The following is a 21,887-nucleotide window of genomic DNA, read 5'->3' as shown; positions in this document are numbered from 1 at the left end:
ACGCTCTTGTGATACATAATTTTTTAATATTTATATAAATATTCGATTTGTTTGTTTTTAATTTTTTTTTTTGTTTAATACTCTACAACTGTTTGCAAAGATTTTCGTAATATGCCGCGAATTTTCCTCGATCTATCATTAAGAGCTTCTTTATTTAAAATGCTTCTCATTTAGGGCTCTTTATAGAATAAAATTTTGTAATAAAAACTCTACACTCTGTACCTAGGTGAAGGCATTTTCATTCTATTACCTTGGCATTTGATATTTTGAATTGTCTTTTGCTTGACAATAGAAATAGACAGCTAGTCAACCAATATTACAAACCGGAAGGATGGCCCATTAGATCACACCTCTATTTGAGGTTTTGTATTGTTTTCTTGCCTTTTTGGCTTTTGATAGTCAAGCCCATGCAACAGAGATTTTCCAGAGCGAGGGAGAGAGAGGGAGCAAGAGAGAAAGCAAGTAAGCCAATAAATAACCCACCCTTAAATCACACAGCGAAGGTCAAACCGGAACACAATGAGTAGGAAGTAACAATTGATGTTTAATGGCCTTAGGGGAAGAAAAAAAAACAAAAAAAAAACTAGCAAAAGACAATTGCCCGAATAGTAGGATGTAAGCACTCCCGTAGAGTTATTGAATTTATTTATGAATGAATGAACCAACAAACGAATGAATGCAGTTTCAGGTAGTTGAGAGAGTTGGCATATACGTATAAAGGAGTTTCTTTCCATCATATATTATTAACAAATGTCTAAGGATTAATTGAGATTCGATGTGATTGTTTGTTGGTTGAGTCCAAGGCTTTGTCTTCCCTGGCAAAAAAAAAAAAAAAAGATTGATGTGTTGTTGGTAAAAACTACCCCGGTTTTATGGCTAAGCACCTCACCTTTCATTGATGCCTTTTTAGACGTTTGGCATTGACATTATCCTGTTAAAATTTGTTGTCTATGTAAATAACCATGAATTGAGGTTTTGTTTGGGGTGTTGTTGCAGTGCATGCTGCTGGGTCATGGGGTGTGTTGTCTCACACTCTTGTGTTTTGGATGAAGAGAAAAATTTTATGTTGTTTCTGATTTCAAGGAGCGGTGATGTTTTTTTTTTGAAATCCATAAAATTAAGCACAAATTTTCCACATTATTTCTAGTCTATGGCCACTTCATTTGTTTCCAATTTTCAATTTTTGGTAAAGCATTTATAGAAATTCTGCCTGTCATTTAGTAAAAGTTAAAAAGTTATATGCTTCATATTTGCTTTGAACATTTTGGCCATCATTTTCATGATGAAACTACTGCTGGCGATGGCTTGTATTTGACTCTTGAATGTTTATCCAAAAGGCAGATGTTTTTGTTTATGGGTGAATTTTGTAACGTTCTTTAGTTTTTTTTTTTTTTTTTTGATAGAGTCCTTTCGTGCATCCGCCTTTCTGTCTGTCTGTCTGTCCTTCCTGGTGTTTGGTGTTTTGTTTATTATTTTTATTAATAACCACCCTTAATTTGTCCTCAATGTAGTTGGGATTCACCACTTTGACTCTGTAGTTTGCCTTTGTTTTTAATCTTGACTAATAGTCCTGTGGTGTTTTTCTTTCCTTTGCTGTTGTTTTTGTATTTTTTTGGGTGCTTCACACTTAAGGATTATTTTGTTAGAGTTTTTTTAGTTTTAGCCATACTCACGAAAACAACTAAACATTTTTTTTGGCACGCACTTCCTTTCCCTTAGTTTGTAGTGTTTAATTGAAGAATATGGGAATTCATTCAGCTGTTTTCGATTTTTTCATATTTCGACAACAACTTGGCTATGTTTTTTTCCAAAGGGGGAGTTATGCTTCCCCCTTGAGTTTCATCCTTTTTGTGTTATCATTAAGTTATTTATTAATTGGATAAAACAAAATTAGCCTTAGTTTGGTTGCCAAGGCTACAAAATTAATCGTTTGAAAAAAGAGGATTTCCGGATTTAGAAGAAGTAAGCATAGAATATGTAGGGTATAGGAAGCTTCATTTCATGGGCTATGTTATAATTTTCAGTCGACCATTTTCGTCTAATAGGATAAAAAGTTTGGATTCAAGGGGGAAAGAAGTCAAATTCGGGATTGTTACGGGGTTATGTCCAAGTCTGAACCCATACTGATATGGCTTTATTCAAATATGGTTCGAAATGGTCATAACAACACACTATGTGCAAAATTTCAAAGAAATCTTACAGCAAATGCGCCCTCTGGAGGCTTAGGAAGTAATATGTGATCAAAAAGGTCATAATTTCAGGGAAATCGTATAGCAAATGCGCCCTCTGGAGGCTTAAAAATCCATATGTTATAAAAAGTGAGAATTCAAAGGGGAAAGAAGTCAAATTCGGGTATTTTTATGGGCGCAATGCCAAACCTGAACCCATGCTGACATGGCTTTATTCAAACATGGACCGAAATGGTCATAACAAAACACTATGTGCAACATTTCAAGGAAATCTAACAGCAACTGCGCCCTCTGGAGGTTCAGAAAGTAATATGTTATAAAAAGTGTGGTAATTTTAGGGCAATTGTGCAGCAAATGCACCCTCTGGAGGCACAGGAAGTAATATGTCACAAAAAGTGTCCTAATTTCAGGGTAATCGTGCTGCAATTGCGCCCTCTGGAGGCTCATAGAGTCATATGTCATAAAAAGTGAGGATTCAAAGGGGAGAGAAGACAAATTCGGAGATTTTTATCGGGGTTATGTCCCAGCAATTGCGCCCTCTGGAGGCTCGAGAAGTCATATGTCAAAAAAGTATGGACTTAAGGGGGAAAGAAGTCAGGTTCGGTTTTTTTGTTTATTGGAGTCATGTTCAAACCTGAACCCATACTGACAAAGCTTTATCCATACATGAACCGAAATAGTCAGACAAAGTGTATGGGAAATCGTAAAGTAATTGCGCCCTCTGGAGGCCCATGAAGTAATTTCGGGAGTGCTATATGCGAGTTATATCTGGGTAGCACCCATATCGGAAGTCATAACAAAACACTTTGTGCAAAATTTCTGGGAAATCGTACAGCAATTGAGTGCTCTGGGGGCCTAAGAAGGCATATGCCATAAATAGTGCGGTTTCAAGGGGACAGTTAAATTCAGGGAATTTTATCCGGGTATGTCAAAACCTGAACCCATACTGATATCGCTTTATCCAAACAAAAATGGTCACAACAAAACAATAGGTGCAAAATTTCAGGGAAATCATAAACTAATTGCGCCCTCTGGAGGACCAAGAAGTAATATCGGGAGATTGATTTATATGCGAGCTATAGCAGGTTCTGAATCGATTTGAATCAAACTAAGCACACATATCCAATGTTATAGCAAAACACCACGCAGATTTCAAACAAATCGAATAATAATTGCGCCCCCTAGTGGCACAGGAAGTAAAATCCGTAAAGCTTTTTATATGGGAACTATATCAAGCGTTTGATCGACTAAGAACTTAATTGGCATAGATATTTGGAGTAATCAGAAAACACTAAATGCAAAATTTCAGACAAATCGAATAATAATTGCGCCCTCTAGTGGCTAAAAAAGTCAAATCGGGAAATCGGTGTGTATGGCACCTATGTCAGGTTATGAGCCCATTTAGATCATTATTAGCACGAATGTTAGAAGTCATGAAAAAGTGAAAAGTGAGAAGTGAAATACGTAGATCAGATTTTATAGGGACTATATCAGGTTTTTGACCAACTTATACCCTACTTGGCATGGATATAGAGAGTCATAACAGGAAACTACGTTTAAAATTTCAGACAAATCGGATTATAATTGCGCCCTATAAAGGCTCTAGAAATCCAATCGAGAGATCGGTCGATATGGGAGCTATATAAGGTTATGGACCCACTCTGACCATACTTCGCACAGATGTTGAAAGTCATTACAGAATACAATGGGCCAGATTTCAGACATATCGGTTAGTAATTGCGCCCCCTAGAGGCTCAAGAAAACACTTATTTAAAATTTTGGAGAAATCGAATAAATAATACATGATGTAGAGGCTCAAAATTCAAATCGGGAGATCGGTTCATTTCAGACCTTTCTTAGCACAAATGTTGGAAGTTTTAACAAAACACTAAGTGAAAAATTTCGGCCAAGTAGGATAGTGACTGTGGCCTCTAGCGGCCCAAGAAGTCAAATCGGGAGATCGGTTAATATGGGAGCAACGTGTAATGGGTCGATTTTGATTAAACTTGCAGGGATATGGATAGTGGACGACATACTAGATCGATTGATCTGACGATATTCCCTATAATATGGCGGTGGATTGAAAAATTTATCTCAGAAATCCCTTGGAGTAAAGCCTTTGTTCTCTCCGTCATAGGATGAGGGTACACTCATTTTGCCCTTTCGTTTGTAACACCTAAAATAATGGTATTTCTAGGGCCGAGGAGTCGACCGGAGTCAAGGTTTTCAGGTCAGAGTCAAAGCCGGAGTCGGACTATTGATTCGGAGTTCGGCTTGGAGTGGAGTACGCTTCGCCCGACTCGGAACCGCACTACGGTATTGGCTTAATACTTTGACTCTGGGTTAGATTCCAAAACGGCGTTCAGAGTAGAGGGTCAGACTTCGCAGCCCTAGGTATGACCCTATAAAATGGATATATTTCTGATGGACATAACATTTGAGTCAATTTAAACCTGTTCGTCCATCACTATGTCCGCTCGTCTGTCTTTCCCTTTGTATGTTTTTCCTGCAGTCTTTTTGTCCTTTCTTCCGTCTGTCATTACGTTCGTTCATCGTTTCTTCCGTCCGTCAATCGGCCCGTCTGTTCTTTCGTCCATCTTTCCTTTTGTCCATCATTCCTTTCGTCCGTCTTTCCTTCCATCCATGTTTCCTTTCGTCCCTCTGACTTCCATCCGTTTGTCATTCCGTACGTCTGTCCTCGTCCGTTTGTCTGCTTGTTTGATCTATGATTACGACCGTCTGTCCATACGTTTATCCTTTTGTCTGCCTTTTTTTCCATTTGTTCATTCGTCTGTGTTTTCTTCCATCCGATTATCCTTCTGTCTTTCTAACCGCCTGCCCGTCCGACCCTCTGTAGAAACCACGCTAACTTTCGGTCCATAATTAGATATAGCTCTCATATGAACCAATCTGCAGAATTGACATCCTGCAACTTTGACTTTATTTAAACCTGTTCGCCCATCACCATGTCAGCCCGTCTGTCCTTCCGTCCATCTGTTCTTCTGTCCATCTGTCCTTCCGTCCATCCGTCCATCTGTCCTTCCGTCCATCTATCCTTCCGTCCATCTGTCCTTCCGTCCATCTGTCCTTCCGTCCATCTGTCCTTCCGTCCATCTGTTCTTCCGTCCATCTGTCCTTCCGTCCATCTGTCCTTCCGTTCATCTATCCTTCCGTCCATCTGTCCTTTCGTCCTTTTGTTCTTCAGATGGACATCTGTCCTTCCGTCCATCTGTCCATCCATTCGTCTGTTCTTCCGTACGTCTGTCCTTTCGTCCGTCTACCCTTCCGTCCGTCTGTACTCGTCCGCTTGTCTGCTTGGTTGACGTCTGTCCTTCCATCAGTTTGTCTGTCTTTTTTCCGTCTTACTTCCTTCCATCCCTCTGTTCTTCTGTCTCTCCAACCGTCTGCCCATCCGTCCCTCTGTGGAAACCACGCTTATTTTCGGCCCATGCTTAGATATAATCTCCAGATTTGACTTCCTGAACCTCCAAGGGCTCAATTCTTATCCATTTTGGCCAACATCTATTCTAAGTATGGCCGAAATCGATCCATAACCTTATATAACTCCTATGTAAACCATCCGTCAGTCCTTCCATCCTTTCGTCCATCTGTCCTTCCCTCCATCTGCGCTTCCGTTCATCCGTCCATTTGTCTTCTGACTTTCCTTCCGTCCGTTCATCCGTCTGCCTTTCCTTCCATCCTTCCATCCCTCTGTTCTACTGTCTCTCCATCCATCTGTCCGCCTGTGGAAACCACGCTATAAGTAGTCTGTGACATTCATATTTATTCGATCATAGATGATGGATGAGACTCTCTGCCAGGATTTTTTGGCGATGTTCGAGTGGGGTAGAATCGACAGAGTAGAATTAATGCATATAATACACAGCGTTGTTTCTTCGTCTCACAAGTGATTCACTGACCACAACAATCGTCAATTTCTATCGACTGTATCTGTCCGTCTATGCTTCCATCCGTTTGTCCTTCAATCCATCTGTCCTTCCCTCCGTCTGTTCTTTCACCCGTCTGTCCTTCCATCCGTCTGTCCTTCCACCCGTTTGTCCTTCCCCCGTCTGTCCTTCCACCTGTCTGTCCTTCCCCCGTCTGTTCTTCCCCCGTCTGTCCTTCCCCCGCCTGTCCTTCCACCCGATTGTCCTTCCATACGTTTGCGCTTCCATACGTTTGCCCTTCCATCCGTTTGTCTTTCCATCCGTCTGTCCTTCCGTCCATCGGGCTTTTCGTCCACCTGTCTTTCCGTCCGTCTGTCTATTCGTTCCTCTGTCATTCCGTCCGTTTGTCCGTCTGTTCGATCTATCCTGGCTTTCCATCCGTCTGTGCTTCAGTCTGTCTTTCCAGCAACTCACAACCGTTTGTAATTGATTGGCCAGTTGAACGAGCCATGAATTACCGAGAAAATTCATGTCTTTCTTACCAACATTGACGTTCAGAAATTTGACACGAATATCAATAAACACTACTCCCTCTTTCCCCCCTCCAATCATACAGTTTCCTAATATAGGGGACATCCCCTGCGTGTTGGTTACGAGAAAAAAATGTTGGCCTAAATTGATCCATGACCTCATATAGCTCCTATGTAAACCGATCTTTCAATTTGACTACTTGAGGGCCTGTGGAAAGCAATTTTGAGCCAAAAATTTACAAAAATCCATAAGGATTTCTGATTATTATCCTTTTTTTGTTTTAGCATACAAAGAGAAACCTTCCAAGGAACTTGAGAAATAACATCCAAGCTGGATCGTATATAAGTTTTAGCTTTTATTTGTTATGCCTTATTCTTGTTAACTCCCTGATCCTTCGTAACTCCCATCTATGTATTTCCCTACTATCACCCACTTCCACTACAACTCCAACTTACCATACAAATCATTCTCCTTCATCCACGCTGTTCGACCTGTATGCGTTAACATTGTATGCGCCATATGATGATACGAGGACATCTCGTCTTGAAAGCCATTGGCAAAACCTTTGGGTAGATATTGTCCTGCTGCGGCCACAGCCGCCGCTGCATTATGATGACTAGCCAAAAGATGGGCAGCAGCTTGAGCTGATGCTGTAGCAGCTGCTGCTGCCACTGCATCACCTTGAGAACCGTTGTTGCCAACCAATGCATTGTGTGTTTGTGCCGATGCTATGTGAGTCGCATGATGATCCCCATGGGTGCTGGAGCCATTTGAGGTTGTCGGTGGAACTACTGTAGAGACGGACCCCACCACTGAGGCGCTGCTCAAGTGATTGCTATTGGCATCGGTGGCGGGGGTGGTGGTGGTGGGCGGGTGTTGTGAGGAAATATCATTGGCATGTGTGCCGCTCTGTGGATGATGATGAAGATGATGCTGACTATGGGGATGGACTAGACCGTTTTTAAGTTCGGCAGATTGTTCTAAATTTAAAATATCCGATATGTGAAAGCCGGAGGATCTTTGCGATGAGGGTACCTTGGCATCGAAGAGACTGTAAACAGAGAAGACAGAACATAAATCGATTATTAATGGAAAAAAAAGAAAAGAAAAAAGAGTGGTCAAGTTGATATGGAAGACAAAAATGGGATTTGGGCTCAATACCAGTATGATGATTCTTTTTTGGAATCGAGGAACGGATGTTTTAGTTAAAGTTGAAAATTTAGTTCAAATTCTGTGGGGATTACCTAAATTTCATACCGCAGACCAATTTAGACGTAAAACAAAACATGCAAAATTTCAGCCATATCGAACAAAAATTGCGATTTGTATGAGGTGAAGTAGTCAAATCGGGAGATCGGTTTATGTGGGAGCTATATCAGGTTATAGACCGATTTGATATTTGATATTTGACATTATCATTAGAAGTCATAACACAACACAATGTGCAAAATGTCAGTCAAATCGGACAAAAATTGCGACATGTAAGGGCTCAAAAATTCAAATCAGAATATCGGTTTATATGGGAGCTACATCAGTTGTTGGACGCCATAGCAGAACACTACATGCAAAATTTCAGCCAAATCGGACAAGAAATGCGGCTTCCAGGGCCTCATGAAGTCAAACCCGGAGATCATTAGATATGGGAGCTATACCGAAATCTGAACCAATATGGCCCATTTGCAATCCCCAATGACCTACATCGATATTAAGTATCTGTACAAAATTTCAAGCGGCTAGCTTTATGCGTTCGACCGCCATCGTAATTTCGACAGAGGGACGAACGGACGGACATGGCTATACCGACTCAGAACGTCGAGACGATCAAGCACATATAAACTTTATGGGGTCTTAGACAAATATTTCGAGGTGTCACAAACGGAATGACTAGATTAGTATACCCCCATTCTATGGTAATGGATATAATAAAATTCGGCGGAGCCCTGTCGGGATTCGAACTTGGACACTGGGAGCAACAGCGAGAGCCCCTGCCATTGTCTACCGTTCGAAGCCATTGACACAACTTTCGAAAGGTGCTCAGAAACATGTGTATGCCCTGGGAGTTATGTATTTGAGTAGAATTAAAAAATTGTCACTATAACACACACAAACACATGCATTGGAAAATTAACACCTAGCAGACAGAGTGTCAAGATTGGTTGGTGAGGTATTTATATCATAGAGACGTTTTCGCAATAAATTCGATATAATTACCACCTATCAACGTTTGAAGCCTTTACTCCTAAAAGTGTCCGACGATGACCTTCCTTAACCTTACTCAATGAGTTCTTAACGGGTCACACTATTTGACTAATTTGAACCTAACTTTACGATTCTCATTTCTTTGAGACCTTGTCTGAATAATCATCCACTTATTTGCCCATTAACATTCCATTAAGAAACTGAGTGTTGTCCTATTCAAGTTTAAGCTCAATGATAAGCTACCTCCTTTTTATAGCTGAATCCATAGTGCGACACCGCTTTGAGGTGTACCTAACAAGTGTGGCAAGCATTTAGAGGGGATACCCACCGCTGAATATTTTTATACCCTCCACCATAGGATGGGGGTATACTAATTTTGTCATTCTGTTTGTAACACCTCGAAATATGCTTCTCAGACCCCATAAAGTATTTATATATATTCTTGATCGTCATTTTATTTGAAGTCGATCTAAGCCATGTCCGTCCGTCCGTCCGTCCGTCTGTCCGTCCGTCCGTCTGTCCGTCCGTCCGTCTGTCCGTCCGTCCGTCTGTCCGTCCGTCCGTCTGTCCGTCCGTCCGTCCGTCTGTCCGTCCGTCTGTCCGTCCGTCCGTCCGACCATCCGTCCATTCGTCTGTCCGTCCGTCTGTCTGTCTGTCTCTCCGTCCGTCCGTCTGTCCGTCCGCCTGTCCGTCCTTCTGTCTGTCGAAAGCACGCTAACTTTCGAAGGAGTAAAGCTAGCCGCTTGAAATTTTGCAAAAATACTTCTCAGTAGTGTAGGTCGGTTGGGATTGTAAATGGGCCAAATCGGTACATGTTTTGATATAGCTGTTATATAAACCGATCTTGGGTCTTGACTTCTTGAGCCTCTAGAGGGCGCAATTCTCGCCCGATTTGACTGAAATTTTGCACATGGTATTATGGTGTCACTTCCAACAACTACGCTAAGTATGGTTCAAATCGTTGCATGTTTTAGTATAGCCGCCATATAAACCGATCTTGGATCTTGACTTATTAAGCCTCTAGAGGGCGCAATTATCATCCGATGTGACTGAAATTTTACACGTAGTGTTTTGGTATCACTTTCAACAACTGTGGTAAGTATGATTCAAACCGGTTCATAAGCTGGTATAACTGTCATATAAACCGATCTTGGATCTTGACTTCTTGAGCCTCTAGAGGGCGCAATTCTCGCCCGATTTGCCTGAAATTTTGCATGAGGTGTTTTGTTATGACTTTCAATAACTGTGCTAAGCATGGCACAAATCGGTATATAACCTGATATAGCCGCCATATAAATCGCTCGGGGATCTTGACTTCTTGAGCCTCTAGAGGGCGCAATTCTCGCTCGATTTGGCTGAAATTTTGCATGAGGTGTTTTGTTATGACTTTCAATAACTGTGTTAAGTATGGCACAAATCGGTATATAACCTGATATAGCTGTCATATAAATCGATCTGGGATCTTGACTTCTTGAGCCTCTAGAGGGCGCAATTCCTATCCGATTTGGCTGAAATGTTGCATGAGATGTTTTGTTATGACCTTCAATAACTGTGCTAAGCATGACACAAATCGGTATATAACCTGATATAGCTGCCATATAAATCGCTCTGGGATCTTGATTTCTTCAGCCTCTAGAGGGCGCAATTCTCGCCCGATTTGCCTGAAATTTTGCATGAGGTGTTTTGTTATGACCTTCAAGAACTGTGCCAAGTATGGCGCAAATCGGTATATAACCTGATATAGCTGCCATATAAATCGCTCTGGGATTTTGACTTCTTTAGCCTCTAGAGGGCGCAATTCTCATCCGATTTGGCAGAAATTTTGTACAACGGCTTCTTTCATGACTTTCAACATATGTGTCTAATATGCTTTGAATCGATCATTAGCTTGATACAGTTCCCATATAAACGTATCTCCCGATTTTGCTTCTTGAGCGCCCCAACAATGAATTCTAAATTGTTCTGCATTCATTAATGGTCCGAATCGGACTATAACTTGATATAGCTCCAATAGCATAACAGTTCTTATTCAATATTCTTTGTTTGCCTTAAAAGAGATACCGCGCATAGAACTCGAAAAATGCGATTCATGGTGGAGGGTATATAAGATTCGGCCCGGCCGAACTTAGCTCGCTTTTACTTGTTTCTGATGTTCTCGCCTGGGTTCTAACACGGGCGCTTAGAGTATATTGCTGGGCATGCTTAGCTCTGCGCTACGGTGGCCTCTCCATCTCTTTTATTATATATTTTTCAAACTCTTTTTTTTTAATTTAACTCAAAGAACATTTAAATTTTTTTTAGCCACACAAATAAGTCTTTCTTAATTCAATTTTGGCCTCCCAATGGAAACCTGGCTTTAAGCCCTTAGTGGCAATGTTTATTTAAAAATGTGTTAAAGATTATTTTATTTTAAATTCAAATCCCCCAGATTATTCACACATTTTTTTCGCTCAACACTCCCAGCATAGAGTGTCACAAAAACAAGTGACAAATTTCCGAAATCAATGTTATAACCTCTGAAGTTAAACCCTGAGGTTTGGCTAGTCTCAGCAAAGTAGGAAATTTGATTTTTCTTTAATATTAATGCCATCAACAATTAACGAAAATCTGCCTTAATCCGGCAAAGAAACGAATTAACTGAAAAACAAAGATCAGGCACGCTTCATTTTTGGTGAGTCTTAGGTGAGTATTAAGGGCAAACCCGGAAAGTAAACTTGCTACCTGTACCAGCAAGGGCAGGTTTTCCGTCTGTCCATTTAGTAAAACCACAAAAGTGTTGTTAATACAAAACACATGTGGTGTTAAGCAAGTTCTTTGACTAGCTAGGGGTTTTCCAGTTTGGAAGAGAGGAATACCCCTAAAAAAAAAAACACACACACAAGAAAATTTTCGCAATTTAAGTGAAAATTCCCACGCCTTTAAACAAGGTAAAACCAAAGGAACGACGGACACATAGACAGACGAAAAATACATTTATAGGGCCACCTACTAAGCCGCACACAAATTTAACACCTTAAACGATCATCATCAAACTACTAGCTAGCTGTGTGTTTGTGTGTGTGTGTGTGTGTGTGTGTGTGTGTGCATCTCACTACCTTGCTTGCTCCCTAGGAGGTTGTTGCCATTGCTATGCGTTGGGCAAATAGGAAATTCCTTTGACTGGCTTGAGGATTCCCCGTGCGCTCAGTGCAGACACCATGTCGCCAATGATATGCCATGGTGTCTGTTCAACACATGTTGCACAGATTTGGTAAATTTCTTAAGGTTTTTCCTAGCTCAACTAGGGGAAATTTTGCTTTTCAAAAAATTCCCCATATTGCAACATCGCATTCTAGCAACATTCTATTTTTTATTGGCAAATTGAAGAAAAAAACAGCAAAAATTGCAATGAGAAGTTGATCGATTGAAGGACGATTGATCTTAAACGCGCCTTGTTGTTATAACGTAAATCCCCCTGCCTTGGTGGGTTATTACAAGGTGTTTTCCTAAAACTCTTAAAAATTAGAACATGTGAAGGCTAAGTATTAGGTCTTTTGGCTAAGAGCGAAATAACATTTAAAATTTTCACTTTGAAAGGAAAACAAGTAAAAGCGTGCCAAGCTCGGCCCGGCCGGATGTTTTATACCCTCCACCAGGGATGGCATTTTTCAAGTTCTCTGCAGGGTATCTCTTTATAGGCGATCAAAAGAAAATGGATAAGCATTGCTACGCTATTGAAGCTATATCAGCTTACAAAGTATGTTAGACGTCATAGAAACAGTCACTTTGCAAAATTTCATCCAAAGCGGACAAGAACTGTGCCTTCTAGGGGCTCAAAAAGTGCATTCAGGAGATCGGTTTATATGGGAGGTTATGGACCGAATCAGACCATATTCGGCATGTATGTTACAATTAAACAAGTAAAGCTGCCGGGCCGAATTTTATATACCCTCCACCATGGATCGACTTTGTCGAGTTCTTTCCGGGTATCTCTTTTTAGACAACCAAAGGATAAAAGAAAAGAATTCCAATGCTAATTGAATTGAATGTTGGAAACGTGTAAAATTTCAGCCAAATCGAATAAGAATTCGGCCTTTTAGAGGCTCAAGAAGTAAAATCGGGAGATCGGTTATTAGGGGAGCTGTATCAGGCGAAAGACCGACTCAGACCATATTTGACGCGTATGTTGGAGGTCATGGGAGAAGCCGTTGTACGAAATGTCGGCCAAATCGGATAATAATCGCGACCTCTAGAGGTTTAAGAAGTTCAGATTCCAGATCGGTTTATATGGCAGCTATATCAGGTTATGGACCGATTTAAACCATATTTGACACAGTTCTTAGAAGTCATAACAAAACACCTCGTGCAAAATTTCAGCCAAATCGGATAGAAATTGCGCCCTCTAGTGGGTCAAGAAGTCAAGATTCGAGATCGATTTAAATGGAAGCTACAGCAGGCTATAGACCGATTTGAACCATATTGGGCACAGTTGTTGGAAGTAATATCAAAACATGTCATGCACAATTTCATCCAAATCGGATAGAAATTGCGCCCTCTAGTGGCTCAAGAAGTCAAGACCCAAGATCGGTTTATATGACAGCTATATCTGGTTATACACCGATTTGCGCCATACTTAGCACAGTTATTGAAGGTCATAACAAAACACCTCGTGCAAAATTTCAGCCAAATCGGATAGGAATTGCGCCCTCTAGTGGCTCAAGAAGTCAAGACCCCAGATCGGTTTATATGACAGCTATATCAGGTTATGAACCGATTTAAACCATATTTTAGAAGTCATAACAAAACACCTCACCCAAAATTTCAGCCAAATCGGAAAAAAATTGGGTCCTTAGCGGCTCAACCGATAAGAAGTATTTGTAAAAAATTTCAAGCGGATAGCTTTACTCCTTCGAAAGTTAGCGTGCTTTCAACAGACAGACGGACGGACATGGCTAGATCAACATGAAATGTCCTGACTATCAAGAATGTATATGCTTTATGGAGTCTTAAACGAATATTTCGAGGAGTTACAAACAGAATGACGAAGTAAGTATACCCCCATGCTATGGCGGAGGGTATAAAAAAAGTTCCAGCCAATTCAGATAAGAATTACGCCCTCTAGATGCTCAAGAAGTAAATTCGGGACATCGGTTTATATGGGAGCTACATCTAAAAATGAACCGATATGGGCCATTTACAATCCAACCCAACCTACACTAATAAGAAGTATTTGTGCAAAATTTCAAGCACCTAAATTTACTCCTTCGAAAGTTTGCTTGCTTTCCACAGACGAATGAACGGACAGACAGCCGGACAAGGCTAGATAGACTTAAAATGCCATGCCGATCAAAAATACATATAGTTAAGGACTTAGACTTCAACGTGTTACAAACGGATTGACGAAGTTAGTATGGTGGAGGTTCTAAGGCTATTTAATTCCAATCATTTTTGGGGGACAAATGCTAATTTGCCCATGAGCATTCCCTTAAAGAACAGGGGCAAACTTCTAACAAATCACTGAGTGCTGTCCAATTCAAATTTAAGATAGTTGATAAGTCACCTCCTTTTTATAGTCGAGTTCGACGCACCGTAAAGCGGCAACTCTTTGGCGAGAAGTTTTTACATGGCATGGTATCTCACAAATGTAGCAAGCATTGCAAATTTGCCCCTGAACATTCCACTAAGGAACTGGGGTAAACTTCTCACATATCAATGAGTGCAGTCCGATTCAAGTTTTAAGCTCTATGATAAGGGGCCTCCCTTTTAATAGCCAAGTCCGAACGGCGTGCAGCAGCGCGACACCTCTTTGGAGAGAAGTTTTACATGACATAGTACCTCACAAATGTTGCCAGCATTAGGAGGGGAAAACCACCGCTGAAAATTTTGTCTAATGGTCTCGTCAGGATTCGAACCCAGGCGTTCAGCGTCATAGGCGGACATGCTAACCTCTGTACTATGCTGGCCTCCATGGCCTTGTTGATTGTATAGGCGCAAAATACGAATAATTTGCAGTTAATTTTTTTTATTGCCCTTACGAGCCTTTGCCAATCGAAGAAGACTCCGAGCGAAACTTTCACATTCGCTGGACTTGTCGCGATTTTTTTTAGTCTTGGCTCATGCAGCAGCCTTCATAAGCCCATGATTCGGCTCCAATTATGATCCTTTGAATCGGATATGGATCGTCGCAGACTGAGTCCAACACCTTCTGGGGAATGATAACACGGTGCTGATCTTGATGTAAATTAAGCCATTTGACACAATCTTTGCGTGGACCTGACTTTTGGCTCGAGACATTTTTATACCCTACACCACTACTGTGGTATAGGATATTATAACTTAGCGCATTTGTTTTTAACACCCAGAAGAAAGAGAGATAGAGGCATTGACAAGTATATCGATCGACTCAGAATCACTTTCTGATTCGATTTAGCTATGTCCGTCTGTGTGTCAGTCTGTCAGTCTGTCTGTCCGTCAGTATGTCTGTCCGTCAGTCTGTCTGTCCGTCAGTCTGTCTGTCCATCAGTCTGTCTGTCCGTCAGTCTGTCTGTCCGTCAGTATGTCTGTCCGTCAGTCTGTCTGTCCGTCAGTCTATCTGTCCGTCAGTCTGTCTGTTCGTCAGTCTGTATGTCTGTCCATGTTAATTTGTGTACAAACTACGTGTCGCAATTTTCATCCGATCGTCTTAAAATTTGGTACGGGCATGTTTTTTGGCCTAAAGACGAAGCCTATTGAAATTGGAAAAAATCGGTTCAGATTTGAATATTGCTTGCATATATATGTTCGTTCGATTTGCAGTAATAATGCAAGAATTCCCTAAGATTCTAAATCCATACTTGGGAGACTACGGGACTGTAATCCCAATCTCTCAACCACCGACTGGATGATTGGAGTTGGATCATACGGATTTAACAATTTGAAGCTGAAAGTCTATAAAAACGTTGGGATTGGAGAATCAAGAGACAACTCAGCAGTTGCTGCTGAAAACTTGTCTGAGGAACTATCAAACACATTTGCCGAAAACCGCAAATCGCCCTGAAATGGTCAAAACAGGAAGGGAAGGCTTCGAAACGGGACCCAACAAGCCCTGTGTGGGGGGTCATGTCGTAGGATTTGGCTCAAGATGTGCGCCAGCAGGGGAAAACCAAACTCAAAATGTGCTTTCACAGCAGCAGCTAGAGAAGTGTCTAAAGAGAAATCGTCCACACCTCAAGTGTCCGACATACTGAGGAAGTGGTGAGTGGTTTAACTGCCCCGGTAAGCGCAATGAAACTCGTCATTGCAAGATCGAACGAATCTTGTGAGGATGAACTCCTGGTGGACACAGAAGATGAGGCTTACGCAACGATGGTGGAAATTCCTCCTCCGATTTTAGCTAAATCGGATGAGAATTGTGCCCTCTAGGGGCCCCGGAAGTCAAGACCCCAGATCGGTTTATATGACAGCTATACCAGGTTATGGGCTGATTTCAACCAAAGTTAGCACAGTTGTTGGATGTCATACTATAACGATATGTGCAAAATTTCAGCTTATTCGGATAAAAATTGCACCATCTTAAGCTCAAGAAGTCTAGACCCAAAATCGGTTTATATGGCAGCTATATCAAAACATGAACCGATATGGCCCATTTACAATCATAGCTTACCTACACTAATAAGAAGTATATATGCAAAATTTCAAGCGGCTAGCATTACACCTTCGAAAGTTTGCGTGCTTTCGATAGACAGACGGACGGACATGGCTACATCGACTTAAAAGGACATGACGATCAATAATATATTTACTTTATGGGGTCTCAGAGGAATATTTCGGGAATTTACAAATAGAATGACGAAATTAGTATACCCCCATTCTATGGTGTAGGGTATAAAAACTGCAACTTTGCCAAGACCATTATTGTAAGGAACAGGGGCAAACTTGTCACATACCACAGAGTGCTGTCCGATTCCAGTTTTAAGCTCAATGATAAGGGGCCTCCTTTTTATAGGCTAGTCCAAACGGAGTGCCGCTGTGCGAAACCTCTTTGGAGAGAAGTTTTTGCATGAAATAGTACCTCACAAATGTCACCAGCATTATATGCTAATAAATTTCCCATGAACATTCCATTCAGGAACAGGGGATACTTCTCCCATATCAGTGAGTGCAGTCCGATTCAAGTTTTAAGCTCAATCATAAGAGGCCTCCTTTTTAAAGGCAAGTCCAAACGGAGATCCGCATAGCGACACCACTTGATAGAGAAGATTTAACATGGCAGAATACCTTTCAAATGCAGCAAGCCTTAGTAAGGGGATAACCATCGCTGAAAAATTTTCTGATGTCAACGCCGGATTTTGAATCTGGGCAATCAGTGTCATAGACAAACATGCAAACCTCTGAGGTACAGTGGCCTCAATCAGAAATATCTGTGCATTTTGAAGTTTTGAAGTGGGGGCTAACTTCATTCATTCGACCGGTATCGTGAACACCAACGGACGAACATGGCTAGACCGACGCATGCCAATCACAAATGGCAACAAAAATCGGTAAATTTTGTCGAAAATAACTTAGTTTTTAAAATTCGGGGGAGTTAATATTAAGACCCTAAATATGCAGATCGGTCTATATGGTCTCTGGAGGATGGGCATTGGGGCCCCTGAGACCATATAGACCGATCTGTCTATTTAGGGTCTTAAGTCTATAACAGGCGCATTTTTAAGCCGAATTCGCTGATTTTTGAAACGGTGAGTTGATTTAAGCATCCCGTCATTCGACCGGAATATGGTTCAGATGTAGCTGCCATATAGACCGATCTAATGATTGAGGGTCTTAAGCACATAACCGCTGCATTTCTTAACTGATTTCGCTGAAATTGGGAACGAAGAGTGTATTAAGCCGTATTGCTGTCACATAGATCGATCCTCTGATTTAGGGTCTTAAGACTATTAAAGCCTTTTTTATTACCCAATCGCTCTGAAATTTAGAACATTGAGTTATACTGGTTTTCTAGGTCACGATTTCGTTTGGTACCACCAAACTCATCAGTAGGATTTGTCTTTTAACGAAATTCCATTAAAATTTTAACTTAAGCCAAAGTATAACTTAATTATTGTCATTGAGAATACTATCACCAAGGAAAATTTTTTTATAAATGTTGTCCTTAAAATTTTTTTTTTTTGAAAAAATTCATTAAAATTTTGTCCACAGAGAAAATTAAATTAAAATTTTGTACTTTAAAAAAATTTTTTGAAATTTCTTCTGTAGACAGCTATTTTTGGAAATGTTTGTTTTACTTAGAGAAAGTTTTTTAGAAATTGGGTTTTAAGAGAAAATTTTTCAATCCAAAAAGTCCCCCCTTGATCCTTAATTTCCATAAAACAAAGTTTCATTTTCAAATCCTTACCCTGGTAAAGCATTTCTTAGGGCCGCCGGATAGAAAGCCGCTGGCAGCAGTGCATGACCCCAGGGCGGCAGCAGCATAGGTGACCAGGGTAAAAAGGGAGCCGCCGCTACAGCTGCTGCAGCCGCCGAGGGTACCATGAGACTGCTCATGCTGTGCAATGAGGGAAATCCACTAAAACCTGTCGCTCCTGTGGGTATTCTCAAGTGATCCTGGTGTCCCAATGATGATGTATTCGAGGGAACTGTGGTGGTATTGGTCTTGGCGGGTAATTCTTCACGTTTTAGTTTTTCCCCTGAGCGTGCAACGCTGGCAGTGGGTGTGGAGGTGCGAGGCGGAGGTGAGGGAGAATGTGATCTTGAGCGTGCCTGGCGTTGTCGGGGCGGTGGTGTGGGTGGTGAACACACTGAGATATCGGAATCTTTGTGTGGTGAGGCAGCCGGCGAATGACTTCGCTGGCTATCCGAGGCCCCAGAGGAGTCGCATGATTTGCGTCGCGTTGGTGAGCAACGGGCCGACGAGGGCGAAGGGGAACGTTTCCTTTTTTCAGCCACTTTGAAGCCGTTTATCAAAAAGTTTGCGATATACAGGATTGTTAATGGATTTTGTTTTGTTTTGTTTTTTAAAATTAAACACTTAAGTTTTCTTTAATATTGCACTTTTCATGTAGAATAGGTAATCCTTAGAAATATCCTTTTTTTTTTTGGTTACTGTTTATTTTTCACTTTTTTTTTAGTTTTAGGGAATTTCTGTTTTTTTTTTGGGTTTTTCAAAATTTTTGCGAAATTCCTTTAAGATTTTCCCTGACCCTCATGAGGCTGAAGAGTTTTGAAGGACTTGTTTGGTTGGAGTTTTCCCGTTTTTAAGGACGCGTCGTCGTTTTGAGACTGATGCTTACAATTTGAAGTGTCATCGACAACTAACTTGTAAACAAGAACCCAACATAATTCCAACCAAATTTCAGCAGTTTTACCGGTGGTTGGCTGAAAACCCCGTAGAATTTCCCAACTACCACCAACATCATCATCGGCGTCATCAACATCAGGCTAGAGGAGGCAACAATGGCTGGCTGCATGTAGCAGCAGCAGCAGCACCGCACCGCACCATGCCAATATGAAGACAATGAAAAACCCAACAAACAAATCCACTTTCACCTACGGCCAACGAAAAACCCATTCACCATACAGAAAATCCCATGTGCTGAGGCAGTGTATTTGTGTGTGTGTGCGTGTGAGTGCTCTAAGTGGGCTCTCATGTCCTTTTCAGCCTTAAGCACCACTCTCTTTAGAACAACTACAGCCACTCACTCTCGCCCATGGAAACACACAAAAACCCACACACACACACACTCACACACACACACAGGCTTACTTACTCACTCACTTACTGAGAGAAGAGCTCTTAAGGCCATCATCATCAACACCAATTGCCTTTGAGCAGACATATCCTTGTTTTTGTTTCTATGTTGTAACACAGCGAAACGAAAAAAAAAACCCCTACAAGTGAGAGCAGTTGTCTGGCAATACCCAGGGTTTATCTCTTTCTCTCTTATGGCAAGAAAATGGAGCGCATACGCCGCCTAGTTGAGAGGGTACTTGAAAGATGAGAGCCATAGTTTCTCATCATTGAAAAAGGGGAGCAGCAAAGCCTGCTGCTGATATTAGGGCAAGGTGTTGGCATGGCCCACATTCATGTAGGAAAATCCTTGTTCAGGCCTCTTCATGAGCTGAGCTGTTATTTCCCTTCTATGGGCGAGTTGTTGTTGCTTTCCATTTGTCTCTTTGGCTCTCCACCACATACCATGAACAACCAATCCACCATCTATCTCATCATGCCAAATGAGTGCATGGTGTTGCCATTGCGTGTCTGTCTAACTGTCTGTCCGTCGCATTTTTGTTTATGTGATTGGGTTACGCTCGTGCTTGTTCCTCATGTTGTACATGATATGCTATATGCTCTCCCTCTCCATATGAAGCCTTGTTCACTTGGCCCTTAAGTACTACGGCTTTTCAATGTACTCGTTACACATTTCGTTTTTCCCTTAGCCACTTTTTCATAGGCATCCTCCTTTGAGTTGTCCCTCTCCACTGGGTGTTACTCTCGGGATGCCCCCATCCCCCTTGATATGCTATGCAGGGTTTTTAATATCACGCTCGACCTCTCATCCATTTTGAATATCTGCGTACTTTGTGCTGTCATCATCATTTTCATCATCAGCAGTTTTTTGTTTTTTCATAGTCGTAGTCCGTTTGGTTTTGTCTTCTCTTCTTCGTCTTCATGGGGCTTATGATGGTTGTATATGGGGCTACAGATTACGCTGTTCCATTTGTTGCCATTGTTAACCCCATAGGGGTCTTCGGGGCATACTCGGGGCATACTATTGGGAGTTTTATGTGCTTTCCGTTTTATACCATTATTAAATCAGGGATTTATATGCTAGATTACACTAAAATGGAAACAGTGGTTTGAAAAGGGCATCATTTACTCTTGGGGGAGAGTTAGGCTTACGAGTTGCGAACTGAAACTAAGTACTGTGATATTAAATTTAGACTTTGGGAACATCTCACAGGTCTAGATATAGTGGACCATTAAGCGACATTACGCAGAAAAAATAAATAATTTAAGATACAAATCGGGCGGTTCCGATTTTATTACACCCAATTACTACCCTATATCATTAAATGGACGTTGAACCGATTTTTGTGTACTTAGGCAGAGGTGTTTAGATAGGTAATAAAAGATGCCTTACCAATTCAGAATCAGAAAGTCATTCTGAGTCGATCCGTATACTTATCAATGGGTTTATCTCTCTTCCTTCTGGGTGTTACAAGCAAATGCACTAAGTTATAACACCCTGTATCCAGTTTTAGGACAATTTTGAGCCTATAAGATAGCTCCCCGAGCATTTAGCCACCCATTAACGCCTGACCCTCGATTACCTTGTCCGATATTGATGAAATTTCATATATTCATTATATAGAGCAGTTCTATTGACACATAATTTTTTTTTATACCCTTCACCATAGGATGAGGGTATACTAATTTCGTCATTCTGTTTGTAACACCTCAAAATATGCTTCTAAGGCCCCATAAAGTATATATTGGGTTGCCCAAAAAGTAATTGCGGATTTTTCATATAGTCGGCATTGACAAATTTTTTCACAGCTTGTGACTCTGTAATTGCATTCTTTCTTCTGTCAGTTATCAGCTGTTATTTTTAGCTTGCTTTAGAAAAAAAGTGTAAACAAGTAAAAAGGCGTTAAGTTCGGCCGGGCCGAACTTTGGATACCCACCACCTCGGGTATATATGTAAACCACCTTTCATCAAAATTCGGTGAAAATTTCATACCTTATGTCCCATATCAGTTTTATCAAAATAGGTTCCGATTGGACCAAATACTAATAAGTATACTAGCTAAATCTTAAAATAAACCGATCTGAACTATATACGACACGGATGTCGAAAAGTCTAATGTAAGACACTGTGTCAAACTTCAGTGAAATCGGATTATAAATGCGCCTTTTATGGGGCCAAGACTTTAAATAGAGATATTGCTCTACAATGCAGCTATATCCAAATCTGGACCGATTTGGGACAAGTTGCATAAAAATGTTGAAGAGCCTAATACAAAGCACTGTCCCAAATTTCGGCGAAATCAGACAATAAATGCGCCTTTTATGGGGCCAAGACTTTAAATCGAGATATCGGTCTATATGGCAGCCACATCC

At 41.1% G+C, this 21,887-nt stretch overlaps 1 protein-coding gene across 1 annotated transcript in view; it reads right to left on the bottom strand.

Annotated features, from left to right (window-relative positions):
• LOC106085710 (homeobox protein vnd) overlaps positions 1-21,887 on the bottom strand; it is an 83,525-nt gene that overhangs the window by 6,648 nt on the left and 54,990 nt on the right. Inside the window, exon 2 of the mRNA XM_013250078.2 lies at positions 7,063-7,658. Coding sequence (XP_013105532.2) covers positions 7,063-7,658 — 596 coding nt within the window. The remainder of the gene's footprint in view (positions 1-7,062; positions 7,659-21,887) is intronic.

Source organism: Stomoxys calcitrans, chromosome 4, assembly GCF_963082655.1.
Source record: "Stomoxys calcitrans chromosome 4, idStoCalc2.1, whole genome shotgun sequence".
Taxonomy (NCBI): domain Eukaryota; kingdom Metazoa; phylum Arthropoda; class Insecta; order Diptera; family Muscidae; genus Stomoxys; species Stomoxys calcitrans.
The sequence above is the reverse complement of the archived record's forward strand: the minus strand, read 5'-3'. Positions and strand labels throughout refer to the sequence as shown.